This window comes from Carcharodon carcharias, chromosome 14 (assembly GCF_017639515.1).
Source record: "Carcharodon carcharias isolate sCarCar2 chromosome 14, sCarCar2.pri, whole genome shotgun sequence".
NCBI lineage: Eukaryota > Metazoa > Chordata > Chondrichthyes > Lamniformes > Lamnidae > Carcharodon > Carcharodon carcharias.
Window position 1 is genome coordinate 102,355,880 of NC_054480.1, and position 13,284 is coordinate 102,369,163.

Genomic DNA, 13,284 nt, shown 5'->3' on the forward strand with positions numbered 1-13,284 from the left:
AGTCTCACATCTTCCCTGCACATTATTTCATGATCAATATGGTTCTAGATGTCATTGCAGTGGATGATGTGGGATCAGATCTGCATTTTTATATGTACCAGCCTTGGCTCCGTTGGTCATCACTCTCAACTCTTACTCAGGAGGTTGCGGGATTAAGTCTCACATCAGAGACATGAGCATATATTGGAGGAGTCTGTCCTTTGGATGAGACATTAAACTGAAGTCCTGTCCTCCCCCTTATGTTGATATACAGCACTATTTCAATAAAAGAGCAGGAGATGTCTCTTGGCCGATATTTATCCTCCAATCGACATCATTGAAACAGATTAACTGGTCATTTATCATATTCCTGTTTGTGGGAGCTTGCTGTGCACAAACTGGCTGTCACATTTTCTACATTACAATAATATGCACTTCAATGGATGTCCTGAGGCTGTGAAAAGCACTGCATAAAATCAAAATCTTTCTTTCTCCTCCTTCAGACACCAAAAGAGTTTGCTCAATTGTTCAACATGCATGAGAGGAAAGAAGTGTTAGTGAACAACCAGACAAGAGAGGGGATGAAGGCCCGACACACCCATCACCTTCCAGAAAGTGTAGACTGGCATGCGGCAGGTTACGTTACCCCACCAAAGTACCAGGTACCAGTTCTTCTATGCCGTCACTTCAGTACATGGCTATCAGCTCATGATGCTGCCGTTAACTGATGGCTTACCTCAGTCACCTGTCCATATTAAAAGAGTGGGAAGCATTCCCAGTGTCCTGGGCAGCAGGTCACCCTCAAAACTACCAGAACGACATCGCAGCTTATTGCTCTTTCCAGGTTGTTGTTCTGGTGGAATGATTTCCCTGTTTCATCACTTCTGAAATTTTGTGGAAATTATATATCCAGTAATTACCATCACTGGATACACACACTGTTCCTTCACTGTCACTGGGACAAAATCATAGGAATCCCAACCTAACTGCAGAAACCTCAGTGGTACAGGAAGAAGGCCTCTCACCATCTTCTCCAGGAGAAGGGATGGGCAACAAATGCTGGCCTTGCCTTAATGAACAACTTTTAAAAAACTAGCTATGTCAGTGGGCGGAATTGTCCCAGGTTTGAACTAAGTGCTCTTGCGAGCGGGTAACAATGGTGGCTTCTCAAGCTGTATCGTTCCAATCCCGCCGCATTAATTAGGCATTCCCGGAATACATGCCATTTCAATGGCGGGCGGGCTCTCATTCACCCGCCACTCCATTGCCTCGCTGCTTCATCTCGCCGGGCGCCATATTTAAAGCGCAGCCACATGCGCACTTCTCAGTGCTTCCAGGCCACAATTTCTGCACAGAAGACATGGTCCCGAAAGGCAAGAAGACTGCAGCCCCCAGACTCAATGACACATCCCCCAAGCATCTTTTGGATGCAGTGGAGGCTCGCTGTGATGCCCTCTATCCCCACTCTGGCCGCACAATGGACAGCAACAGCACAAACCCAGCTTGGGAGGTGGTGGCAGTAGTGGTCAGCGCCAACGCCCTGTAAAAGAGGACAGCCACCCAGTGCCAAAAGAGGATGAATTATCTTGTCCCTTTCGCCAGGGTAAGTCACTCTTCTCATCACTCTCAACTGTGAAGCAGTGGTACTGTTGATGGCTGAGTCAGTGAGAGAGAGTGCATGGAAGACAGCTTGAATGCATGTGGTGATCTAGGGAAGAGGAACATCAGAAGAAGAGTTCGAAACCCTGGAGGTGAATCCTTGCAGAGGGCATCTGAGAGAATGCATTGGTTCGGGAGAAGATTCCAAAGCGAGTTCTTGGAAATTGGAGATTGGAAACCTTCATGTGAAAGACGGAGTGCAGTGAGACTGGTTGGCTCACAGCGTCTGGGGGGAGGTTGAGGAGAGACCCATAGTATATGGTTGAGGTGACATCTGTCACTTGGTTTCAGAGTGTGGTGTGTCTGACCACAGGGTGTCATAGATTTACATGGACTATGTACCTACTGGGAACATTAAAGTATAAGATAGGTTTTGTAACTTGTGTTATCCTTACAAATCTATATATAGCTGTAAGGATCTAGTTTTGGGTGAAGGAGTATTGTAATATAGTTCATCTTTTCATGTTGAATAAATGTTTTTTTTTGTTAAAAGTTCATGGGTTGACTCCTGTGACTCTGTTCAGTAGCTGCTCTCCATGTATCTAAGCAAACAAATAAAAGTTAGGATCAATCAAGCCGGGTTCCACCCTGGGAGCAGGCTTGTCCTGTGGTAACCTCAGCTGGGATCATGACACAATTCATACACTCACAAACCCATCACACATTCACAGAGCCCTGACTCACTGCCAGTTCAAGGGACATTGCCATTTTCTCTCTCACACACACCATCATTGTCCTCATCCCATCCATGAGACCACTCACTACCCACACATGCCAGGCATACTTATCATCTGGCCCAACAGGTATCCTGGTTATACTCTCCCCATCTCTATTCATGCAGGACAAGCTAGCTCACAACAATAACAAGGGGTCACAGACCGATGGAGGAATGCTTGAAATCAAGGTCCTCACTGGCTTTGCAAACAGTGCCATCCTGCTGGCCGGCAAGGATCTGGACTGTTCCTGTGCTGAATGAGGTCAGCAGTGCGATATCCATCAGACAACCATGCTGTGAGTGATGTGCCCTGTTTCACAGGCCACTGCCATGCTCTAAACATCTCTCCTTGTTTTCGCAGGCATCTCTGGGAAACATCCAAGAGACTCCATGACCTAGAGCCTCCAATCAAGGCCCAAGGGAAGCTCAGAAGAGGAATCTGCTGAAATCCTCCCTGAAGTCCCATCACAGCGCTCATCCACACCCTCCACCAGCACAGAGACACACACCTCGGTGGGACCTAGCTTTAGAGTAGCCTCAGGATCTCAATCTGGTGAGCACATCGCACTGTCTGATCCACAGCTGGCAGTGGGAGGGACTTCCCAGGTCCCCGGCACTCAGAGGACTGCTGGAGGCCAAAACGTTGCTGAATCTGAGTCAGATGAGGAGCCTCTGGACTCGGTCATGTCACAGCTGCAGGAGCTGCAAAGGCAAGCTCCAGGACATTGCTCCTGCACTGCTGTGCGGTCTGAACTCCATCGCTGACACTATAGTTGGCCTCCAACAGTGTGTATGAGATAGGAGTGCAGGATAGCCCTCTCTCACTCCAACTACCCTTCTCCTCAAGGAATCAGCCAGGGGCTCTCAGGCACCCATAGGGAGGAGGATCAGCAGGTGCACACTTCGGGGCCATCCACCCAGGTGGCTCCAGGAATGTCCAGCTCATCCAAGTCCCCTCTGCCTGTGACCTCGGCAGATCCAGCTTCACAGGCCGAGGAAGGTGCCACTGCCACACAGCAGGACCCCAAAAGCAGGCCAGGGACCTCCAGGTCTCGGTCCTCCAGAGGACGCCCGCCAAAGTCAACACAGACAGGGTGTCACAGTCAACAGGCTGCCTCCACCTCTGCTGTGGATGTCCAGGGAGGAGCAAGACATAGCAACAGGGTTAGGACAGTTAAGGTGAATTAGTTGCACTGCCAGGGCACAGGTGTTAATCTGTCATACATAATGTTTACTTTAGTAAATAAACTCTGAAGAATGTCTCCCTGCCTATGGCTCCTTGTTCTGATGAACAGTGTTCTTGTCACTCAATGTGAAACCTTTCTGCACAAGATAAAGGCAGGTGTCTCAGTCCAGGGCCTCTTCCCTGTGCTCTGTGCAGCCTTCAGACCAAAGTGATCGTCTGGCCTCACTCCCCGGAAACATTACTGATACCTGCATCTCTACGGTGCTTGTCATTGCTGCCTGAATGCAGTGGGCAGGTGTCACAGAGTTCCATCATTCTTACTGTGTGCTCTCACCACCTTTAAGGTGCAGCTGGCCCCCATCTCTTCAGCATCTGAGACTAATGATGCTGTGCTCCTAAAGGGGTCAGGTGCTGAAGGCGGACAAAGTATCAGATGCGTTTAAAGCTTCACGGCTGCGTCTCTGTGATATGACCCTGATCATGGAGTGCAAACGAACTTCCCTGAGCCACACAGGAATCAGACATTCTCAGAGGCTACGTGAAGATCAATGGAGTGTCCCCACTGTGTGTCGTCATCATTCTCCTGCAACTGAGCGACTATTAGGGCCTCCACTGCATCTCCATGACAGGAGCATTTTCACAGAGGGTATGTGTGCTGCCATAAGCCAGACTGGAGTTGCATATTCATAGATGCAACATGAGGATCTATGATGTCTGCTCACTGCATATCATCATTATCCTCTACAAATCTAGCAGCTATGAGGGCCTCCCAAGAATGCTTGCCTTATCTGGCCAGTGCGAGGGCATCATTGTCGTCATCGCCATCATTGTTGCCTTTGAGGACCTCCTCACCCTCATCACCGTTGATGTCCTCCTCATCGGAGGAGACCTCCAGCTCCTGCATCTCCTCCTCAGCCTGCTCATCTCCCCGTTGCAGTGCCAGGTTGTAAAGGGTGCAGCAGACAGCGACGATACGTGACACCCTCTGTGGACTGTATTGCAGGGCTCCACCAGGCCAGTCCAGGCACCAGATCCTCATTTTCAGCATCCCGATGGTCTGCTCTATCAAGTTACGAGCTGCTGCATGAGCCTCATGATAGTGTTGCTCTGCTGCAGTCTGAGGCTGCTGCACAGGTGTCATCAGCCACAGCCTCTGCAGGTAGCCCTTGTCCCCAAAGAGCCAACCCTGCAGCTTCTGTAGATCCTGGAAGACATCTGGGGCCTTGCATCCTGGCTCTCTTGGTCCTGGTCAAAATGCACAAAGTTGTGTGCCCTCACAAAGATGGCTTCTGTGATCTCATGGATGCATTTGTAGGTGGAGGCTTATGATATACCACAGAGGTCACCTGTGGAGCCCTGAAAGGAGCCACTGGCATAAAAATTGAGCACCATGGTCATTTTCACAGCCACTGCTGGCAGTGGATGTCCTTTTGTGTCTCCATGACACCAAATCCTGCAGTAACTGGCAGATGTGATTAACCAGTTCCCTGGTGCAGTCTTTGGGGGCACTGGTTCTCAGTCAACTGCAGGAATGAAAGGCGGCATCTATTGACCCTGGGTCTAGCTAGGCACCAACCAGCGATGGCTCGCTGTGGCTCTTCAGCAGCATTTGCGAGAACTCCAACCGCCATTTCTTCCTGAGGGTGCTGCTCCTCCCTCTGCCCAGCCAAGCATCTCTGTCGCTCTCTTCTCCATCGTCTCTGCTACCTGTACACCATGAGGCCTACAGTTAGTTCACCAGGCTCCTTGATCCTGATGTACTCCTCCTGCAGGATGAAAGAGAGAGAGGGGTGGGTTAGTTTGGGTGTACAAAGAACCTCTCTTGGTTAAGTCTGAAGGCCCCTTAACGCATCCCGGAGAGTGCTGGCCACCACTTAGATGGCCAGAGATTAGTGTGCTGCATGGCTGCCCGAAACTCCACCCACCTCCACCCCACTCCACCTGACCGATTGGCAGCGGCTTTACCCACTGGACTGCATGCTGTGCTCCCAGCTCAGGCGCAGGTATTCTCCTAACCCACACTGCAAGGCTGCACTGTTAGTTTAAACCATGGGGGAGACTAGTCCAAACTGGGATGCTGATATTGCAAGGGGCTGTGAGCGCCTCCACCAGGCCAGCTTTAGCAAGGAGATTGTACAACGTGCCCAGTCATCCACCATTCAGCAGTCCACTAAAATGCTCAGTAGTTTGCAGTCTATGCCCAAGGGGTGAAGAGCTCTGGAGCACTTGGTGGCACTTTCATGCCTCTGTGTTGCTTGAGTGGGCAGATACGCTAGAGACCTGACTCCACATGTCGATATGGCTGTGCCTGAACTGTCTCAGCTGCAGAGCAATGGTCACTTTACTCTCCCCCTCCACCCCACACATGCGTGTGCACTAGCTTCAACTGCAGGGCAGCCCTTGCCCCCACGCCTCCAACACACCTCAACCTTGAAGTCCAACAGGTGACCCAGACGAGTGCTGCGCAATGTTACTCTGCACTCTGAGTTCCTCTCAAAGTGCAGCCTGCCAAGTACATGCCTTTTATATGTTGTTGTGAAACATGTCAGTGTGCAATCACGGCAATGTGGGTAGATAATCCAGCCAGGGAGGGGGTGATTCTGGCAGGCTGGCCTTATAATGATATGCAGATGTACTGCAATGAGGTTCCCCCGTCCAATGGTGGGAAACACAGCCCACCATCCATGGGCTGAGAAGACGATTGCAAACTAGTTTCACGACATGGTGAAGCTGATTTTTGGCCTCCTTGCCATAATGTCCGCTCAGGCTGCCGGACACGCCCAACACCAGTGGGCACGGATTATTCCGCCCCTTGTGAATAAAATAAAGTTCTTCCTATTATAGCAATCTGGGTTCAAAAAGAAAGCACCCAGTGTACGGGGAAGCGGCGAGCTGCTTTGCATCAATCAACCGTTATTCTCACTTCCCCCCCCCCACCCCCATCAAAAGGTTTGCTGAGTTTTATTAATTACCTTGGTGCATATTCATTTTGCTATTTCTCAAAGTTTGCTGCCTTTTTCACTGAAAAGCAGGACCTCATGCTTGGGCAGGGTTCCACAGACACCAGTCACCTCATTCAAGTTACATGTGGATTGATTGTGAGTGCTGGGCACAAACTCCTCCTCAGGGTAATTTTGAGGGTGCACAATGCACTCCCAGCCCCAGGCCTGCTATCCGATGATTACCTCGGTTGGAGAGTCAGCTGTTTTTATTTTCAAACTTCATAGTTGCCCCTCGGAGATTAGAGTGAAGCACTGGAAGGCAACAGAGGGTGATTGAAAGTCTGACAGGCCACAGTCTGAACACTCTTTCCATGGCTGATATATTAGCCAGTAGGGTGGTGAGTCCTGTACAGTAGGAGGGTTTTATGGGCTCCCACAACACCATACAATGTGAGGTGGGGGTGGGGTGAGGACCCATACCCACTGGACAGGAGTATCCTGCTGAATCTCAACCCAGAATCCCGAGCCAGATCTTCAGTCCCTGATTGGAGATCTCCTCACGATTGCTTGGAGTGGGAGTAGAACCCTGCACAAGGAGAGAGATTAGAAGACATTTCTTTACATAGAGATTATTGGGACATTGAGAGCAATGGGAAGACCAAAACCATTGTCTTCAGCCCCTGATATAAACCCCATTCCCTAGCCACCAGCTCCATCCGTCTCCCTGGCAACTGTCTAAGGCTGTGCCAGTCTGATTGCAATGTGTCAGAGTTGACCCTAAGATGTGCTTTCAAACACATATTCACATTGTCACTAAAATGTTCTATCTTTGTAACATCACCGACTGGACCCCTGTCTCAGCTCATCTGCTGCTGAATCCCTGCCTTTGTTACCTCTGGATTTGACTATTCAAACACACTCCTGGCTGAAACTCATAATCTTCCTCACCAGGGTTGATGTAACAGCTGCTGGGCGTTCAGTACAACCGGGGTGTTGGAAGGGCAGATGTTTAAGAAGACAGGCAAGCTCATTGCCTTGAGTGAACAGAACCTCATTGACTGTTCGAGGAGCCATGGAACCTTTGGATGCAATGGAGGCAGGTCATCGAGTGCCTTTGACTACATACGTGAGAATGGAGGAATTGAAGCCGAGTCCACCTATGCCCACATTGCTAAGGTATATCTGTTTTCTGGATTTCACCAATGACCCACACTTAAAGTGCATTCAAACATATATACCTATTTTAAAAACTCCACCAATTTATGAAAGCAAAGCTTGCAAACCTTTCCTTGTTTAACCATAGTACATTGAGCCTCACATTGGAATAACTATATAACCAATTATAGATTCAAATAAGTAAGAACTAGCTACATACATTTTTATCGTGCCTTATCAGAACATCTCTAGGACAATGATTTACGGCATCTGTTACACGATAAATAAAGCCAGATAATGGTGCACAGCAGGACCCCATAAAGAGTAGTGAGATGTTTGTCAGCTTGCTTGAGTTGAGAGGAATCCCACCACAGGTTCAGACAGATCTGGATTCGTGGCTCATTCAAAAACTTGAGCATGCAGCTGATTGTAGCAGTCCGCTTCACCATTAGGGGCGCTGTTGTTTGGCAATGTTGTTAAATTGAGGCTCAATTTGCCCATCCGAGGGGTAAATGTATTGGGTGCAGTCATTTGCTGTGGGGAATAAACATTTTCATCTAGCACTTTGGGATAAAGGGATCCAACATTGGTCTCCTGTTGTGTCAGCTGGGCCTCATTTGGGTCACCTCTGAGTCAGAGCGTTGTAGGTTCAAGTCCCACTCCAGAAATTTGGGCATAGGATCTAAGCTGACACTTCACTAGTGTATTGAGGGAGTGCTGAACTACTGGTGGTACCACCTTTATAAGAATTTAAACTGAGACCGCCCATTAGATGGACATAAAAGATTCTTTGACACTATTTTGATAGAGAGGAGATTTGCTCTCGCTCATGTCCGGTCAATATTTATCTATCAACCAGTATCATTACATCAGGTCAACTTGGCACAATCACCATGTATTTGGGAGCTTGCTGTTTGCAAATTAGATGCAGTGTTTCTTACATTACAAAAGCGACAACACGTGGTAAACGATGACACTTGGTGAAAGTAACCCATTGGCTGTAATGTATTTTGAGACACCCTGAGGCTGTACGGTGCAGTGAAATTCCCAGCTACTTTTTAACATCTTTCATATTCTCTTGAGAGCAGACAAGGCCTCGGTTTAACATCTCATCCAAAAGGTGGCACCTCTGACAGTGCAGCACTCCTGGAAGTGTGAGTCTCGATTTTGTGTCACATTTCCGGAGTAGTGGGGTAGGTTGAACCATGACATTCTGCCACGGAGACATGTGTTATCCACTGGGCCACAGGTGCCACAAACCTAAGGGCTTTAATTTGGTATCTGTAACTTCCAGCCTGTTTTTCTTTCACACAGGAAGGTAAATCTTGCAAATATAATTCTTCTGAGAGTGTGGCTTCCGTCTTGAGCTATAAAATACTTCCATATGGGGATGAAGAAGCTTTGACGAGGGCCGTGGCTGAAATTGGACCCATAGCTGTGGTGATTGATGCAGGACTGGAATCTTGGCAGTTTTACAGCTCAGGTAAAGGGCCCCATTGGTCCTATAGCCAAGCTCAACTCTTCAAACCACAACCCATACTCTCACTTTACCAGAATAAGGTTATGGAGAAACTGGCCAGATCAGGACTAGGAGTGGGGGGGAAATTCCATCCAAACTTGACGTCAATATGACCTTGCTAGAGTCACATGGTCTAGAGGCACATGGTCAGTCCAAGAGGTGGAACCTGAGGATCTCACTCAGCAAAAGGTGAAAAGATGGAATTGAATGATCTTTTGCTTTTAAGCTTTAAAGTGGTCAATTTCCTGCCCAGTAACAATTGATTGAGCCCTCTCTGATCAGCAAATGTAGAAACCACTAGATGGAAAGGATCAGTATTGTTGACATTCCTGGGGCAATAATGCCACTGCCCTGCCCCCTAGACACATCAGCAAAAGCTGTTGGAAAGTGAGTGAGGCAGGCAGAAAGTGTGGCTAAGGGTTTGGAGTTTAAAACGTAGGTCAGGTGCTGTGGAATGGCAGTAATTCCAGCCTTCCCAATCCTTCTTCCATCACAACCTATCAAAAATTTGCTACCAGTTTCCTCCCCATTGCTGCATCTAATAGTTTCTTGAACAATTCCAGAGTATTTTTGCCTCCACTATGGCTCAGAGTCTATTCCAAGCTTCCTTTCCTAATGCTATCATTCACCATTTTGAAGCTATACCTTAGTGCTCTATGCTCACTGTTCAGTTTTAATTAATGTTCCAGATCACCTTTTACCTATGATTTATTATCTTATACATCTTCATTAGATCATAAAACAGCACAAGACCACAAGAAATAGGAGCAGAAGTAGACCACATGGTTTGTTGGGCCTGATGTGCCATTCAATACGATCACGCTGATCGTGGGCTTCAACTCCACCTTCCCACCTGCTCCCTATATCCCTGGGCCTGAATTTTTCGGTCAGCGACAGGCGTGGACCCAACATGCCAGCGCATAAAATGATGTGCAGTGACGTCGGTTGTGTATCCCAACATCATCACGCTGTCTCGCGATATTTCATTGGGCGCGCGCACACCGGAGTTGGCTGCGCCCAACTGATAGGCCTATTAAGACCATTAACGAATTAATTAATGTACTTGTTAACACTGCCCGTCCAACCTTAAGATTGGTGGGCAGGCAAAAAGGCCAAGTGAATTTTAAGTTTCTTAGGAAAGCTCATCCATGAGTGGGATGAGGGTTCCTAATTAAATTCAAAAATGTTCCAATTGCTTCAGGGAGATTGAAGCGCTCCTTTGCACACATGCACGAAAGAGTGGAGGCCCCAACTCTCCCTCCTCCCCCCTGCCCACACAGGTAGTGCTGAGCACTATCGCTCGCGTCTTACAGTAGGCGGGCCTTAATTCGCCCTCCCGCGTAAAATGGCGGCACGGAGCCGATCACGGGCAGCAGTCAGCTCCGCGACCGCCCTCACCCGCTCCTGCCAAGCCCGTCCACTGACTGAAAAATTCAGGCCTAGGTTCCCTGAGACAAAATTTCTGTCTATACCAGCCTTAAATGTATTCAATGATGGAGCATCCATAGCCCTCTCAGGTAGAGAATTCCAAAGATTAACAATCCTCGAGTGAAGTAATTTCTCCTCATCTGAGTCCTAAATGATGAACCTCTTATCCTGAGACTGTGCCCCCATGTTTTAGATTCCCCAACCAGAGGAAATAATCTCTCAGTGTCCACCTGATCACCTCAGACTCATTCCTTTCCAGGCTTAAAAACCAAGTCTCTCCAGTTCTTTCCTCATAACTCGAACCCTCTCATACTGATGATCAGTCTCTGGCATCTCAGAAACCCCTCGCACTGAGGATCAGTCTCTAGCATCTCAGAACCCCTCTTCTCTGCTATACCTGCAAAGGTTAAGTATTTCTTGCCTACCTCAGGGACCATCACTAGACCGAGTAGTCAGTTATGCTTTGACTAGTGCCCAATACATTCCGCTGATCTTGTTTTTTTGTGTGTGTTTCACTATTCCATTGGTTTTGTTGACTGCTGTTCTACATTGGTTGCACATGTTGAAGGCTGACTCTGTTAAGCTCTCCAGGGAGAGAATTTTCTCCCCATCGGGTTTTGGGCATGGGCGGGAGTGGGCACAGGCGGGTGCGCAGCGTGACGCGCACCCAGGAGTACTGAGCGCTCCCTGTGCTGGCGGGGGGAATAGGTTGAGTTGGGGCCTGCACGAAACAGTGCAGAAATTTCCCTGAGGCACAGAGCTGTTTCAGGGAGATTAGTTTGAAATTATTAATGAAGAAAAAAAATTTAAGATATGTCTGCTCATATGACAGTTTCACATGAGCTGGGACATGTCAATGAACTTTAATTTAAAAAAATTATTTGATTTATAAACCCTTCATGAAACCTCATCCCGCCCGTGGCTGAGGTTTCATGAAAAATGCGAAGGCCGCCTGGACTCTTCACCTGCCCGCCAACATTAAGGTTGGATGGGCAGCTCAGAATGATCTTGATTGGAATCTAAATGGCTTTAATAATCCTTTGACAGTTCAGCGGACACACAGCTAACTCCACTGTGCACCCGCCAAACTGAGGGTCTGAAAGACGCGCGGTGACGTTGGGACCCACGCCCTACATCACCGTGCATCATTTTACGCGTAGGTAAGTGGAGCCTGCCCCCTCTCGCCGAACAGAAGAATCTGGCTCAGGTCTCCTTCAAGTTCACTTCTAACCATTTCACACAATTTATGTCTTGCTTATTTTTCCTGTCCATGTGCAATGCTTTATATTTGTTTGCATTAAATTTAATCGGCCACAGATCTGCCCAATTGCATTTTGTTTTGAACTAATGCATTAACTTCTGAGGGACCATCTCTGAATACACTGCCACTCTCAGTTTGAGGTAGTTTACATTGAGTTTCTAAATCCAATTCAGTGTTGTAAGTTTGCAGCAGTGCTGTGCCCAGTGCCAAGTCCTGAAGAATTTGCTTCCTTCACCCCTACCTGGAAACTTGTTCCATTTGTGGGGCACATTTTGCATCAAGAAAACCTTCTTCCATCTGAGCCTAAACTTGTCATTCATTGGTTTGAGCCTACCTACTGTCATGGTTTAAAATTGAAGTCTACTCTTTGCAATTTGATATCTTTACATATAGAGTCCCTCTCCATTCATTTCTTTTCAAGAGGCTCATTTGGCAGAGAAATACTCTTGGGCCAGGATTTTATGGCCCTGCCACGGTGTGCCTCCCCCTGGCGGATGCGGCAAGCCATTTCAATCTCCATTCAGTTCGGCAGGACTGTAATATTCCATCAGATGGGAGGGGCTGAAAAATCCTGGCCCTGGAATATCTTTCATTTTCAGTTTTGTATGCAAGTTATTTATCGGTAACGTGATCTTTTTATAAGACAATAGTTGTAAACTATTCTTCACAAGCTAATAAAAATGGGTAAATAGGAACAATGGAACAACAGTAGGCCATTCAGCCCATCGAGCCTGTTCTGTCATTAAAGTTGCTGACCTGTGTTTTAACTCCATCTATGCACCTTGGGCAGAGTTTAATGCAGGTGGCAAGGTCCCAATCTCCAAAACGAAAACTGGCTCCCGATATTCAGGAGCCCTGGATAAAGTGTCCAAACTGGCAATGGGAACTTGCCACTGAGGGTCCCATCTCCATTGGGGACACAAAATCACCGTACCAGCTAGTGCGGGACAGATATCCCCAAGAGCTGGCAGCCAATCAGAGCTCTTCAGTACCAACAGCTCCTCTGGGAGTGGTGGCCACTGCCAATTCTGCACTGGATCCTATGCCAGGGATTGTCGCTGGAGCCCTGGGAGAGAAGTAAGTGGGGAGGGATGGGAGTCTCATGGAGGGGGGTGACAGCGAGGGGTGGGAGGGAGTTGATAGGAAGGGAAAGGTGGTGGCTTCCCACCTGCCACCTTCCTACTGCTGGATCCCTTGAATAGCACCGATCACCTGAGAGCAAGGGACCTCTCCCTCACTACTAGGCCACAGGCAAACCCAACAGGATTTACTGTGCAGTTGGCCAACATGGCAAGTCGCATGGTTGAAGACTAGCTGTGGCAGGGTGAGGCCTTTCAGCGGTCAAAAGGTCGTTAGTCAAGGGCCTTAACTGGCCTCCAGATGGGCAAGCTGCCATTCACCATTCTGGATTTAATCAGGTGGAGCTGGGAAGGTGATGGG

At 48.3% G+C, this 13,284-nt stretch overlaps 1 protein-coding gene across 1 annotated transcript in view; it reads left to right on the plus strand.

Moving 5' to 3' along the window:
- Positions 1-13,284, plus strand: part of LOC121287565 (cathepsin L2-like) — a 121,328-nt gene that overhangs the window by 98,154 nt on the left and 9,890 nt on the right. The window contains 3 exon segments of the mRNA XM_041205495.1: positions 483-641; positions 7,433-7,657; positions 8,951-9,119. Of these exon segments, the coding sequence (XP_041061429.1) occupies positions 483-641; positions 7,433-7,657; positions 8,951-9,119 (553 nt within the window).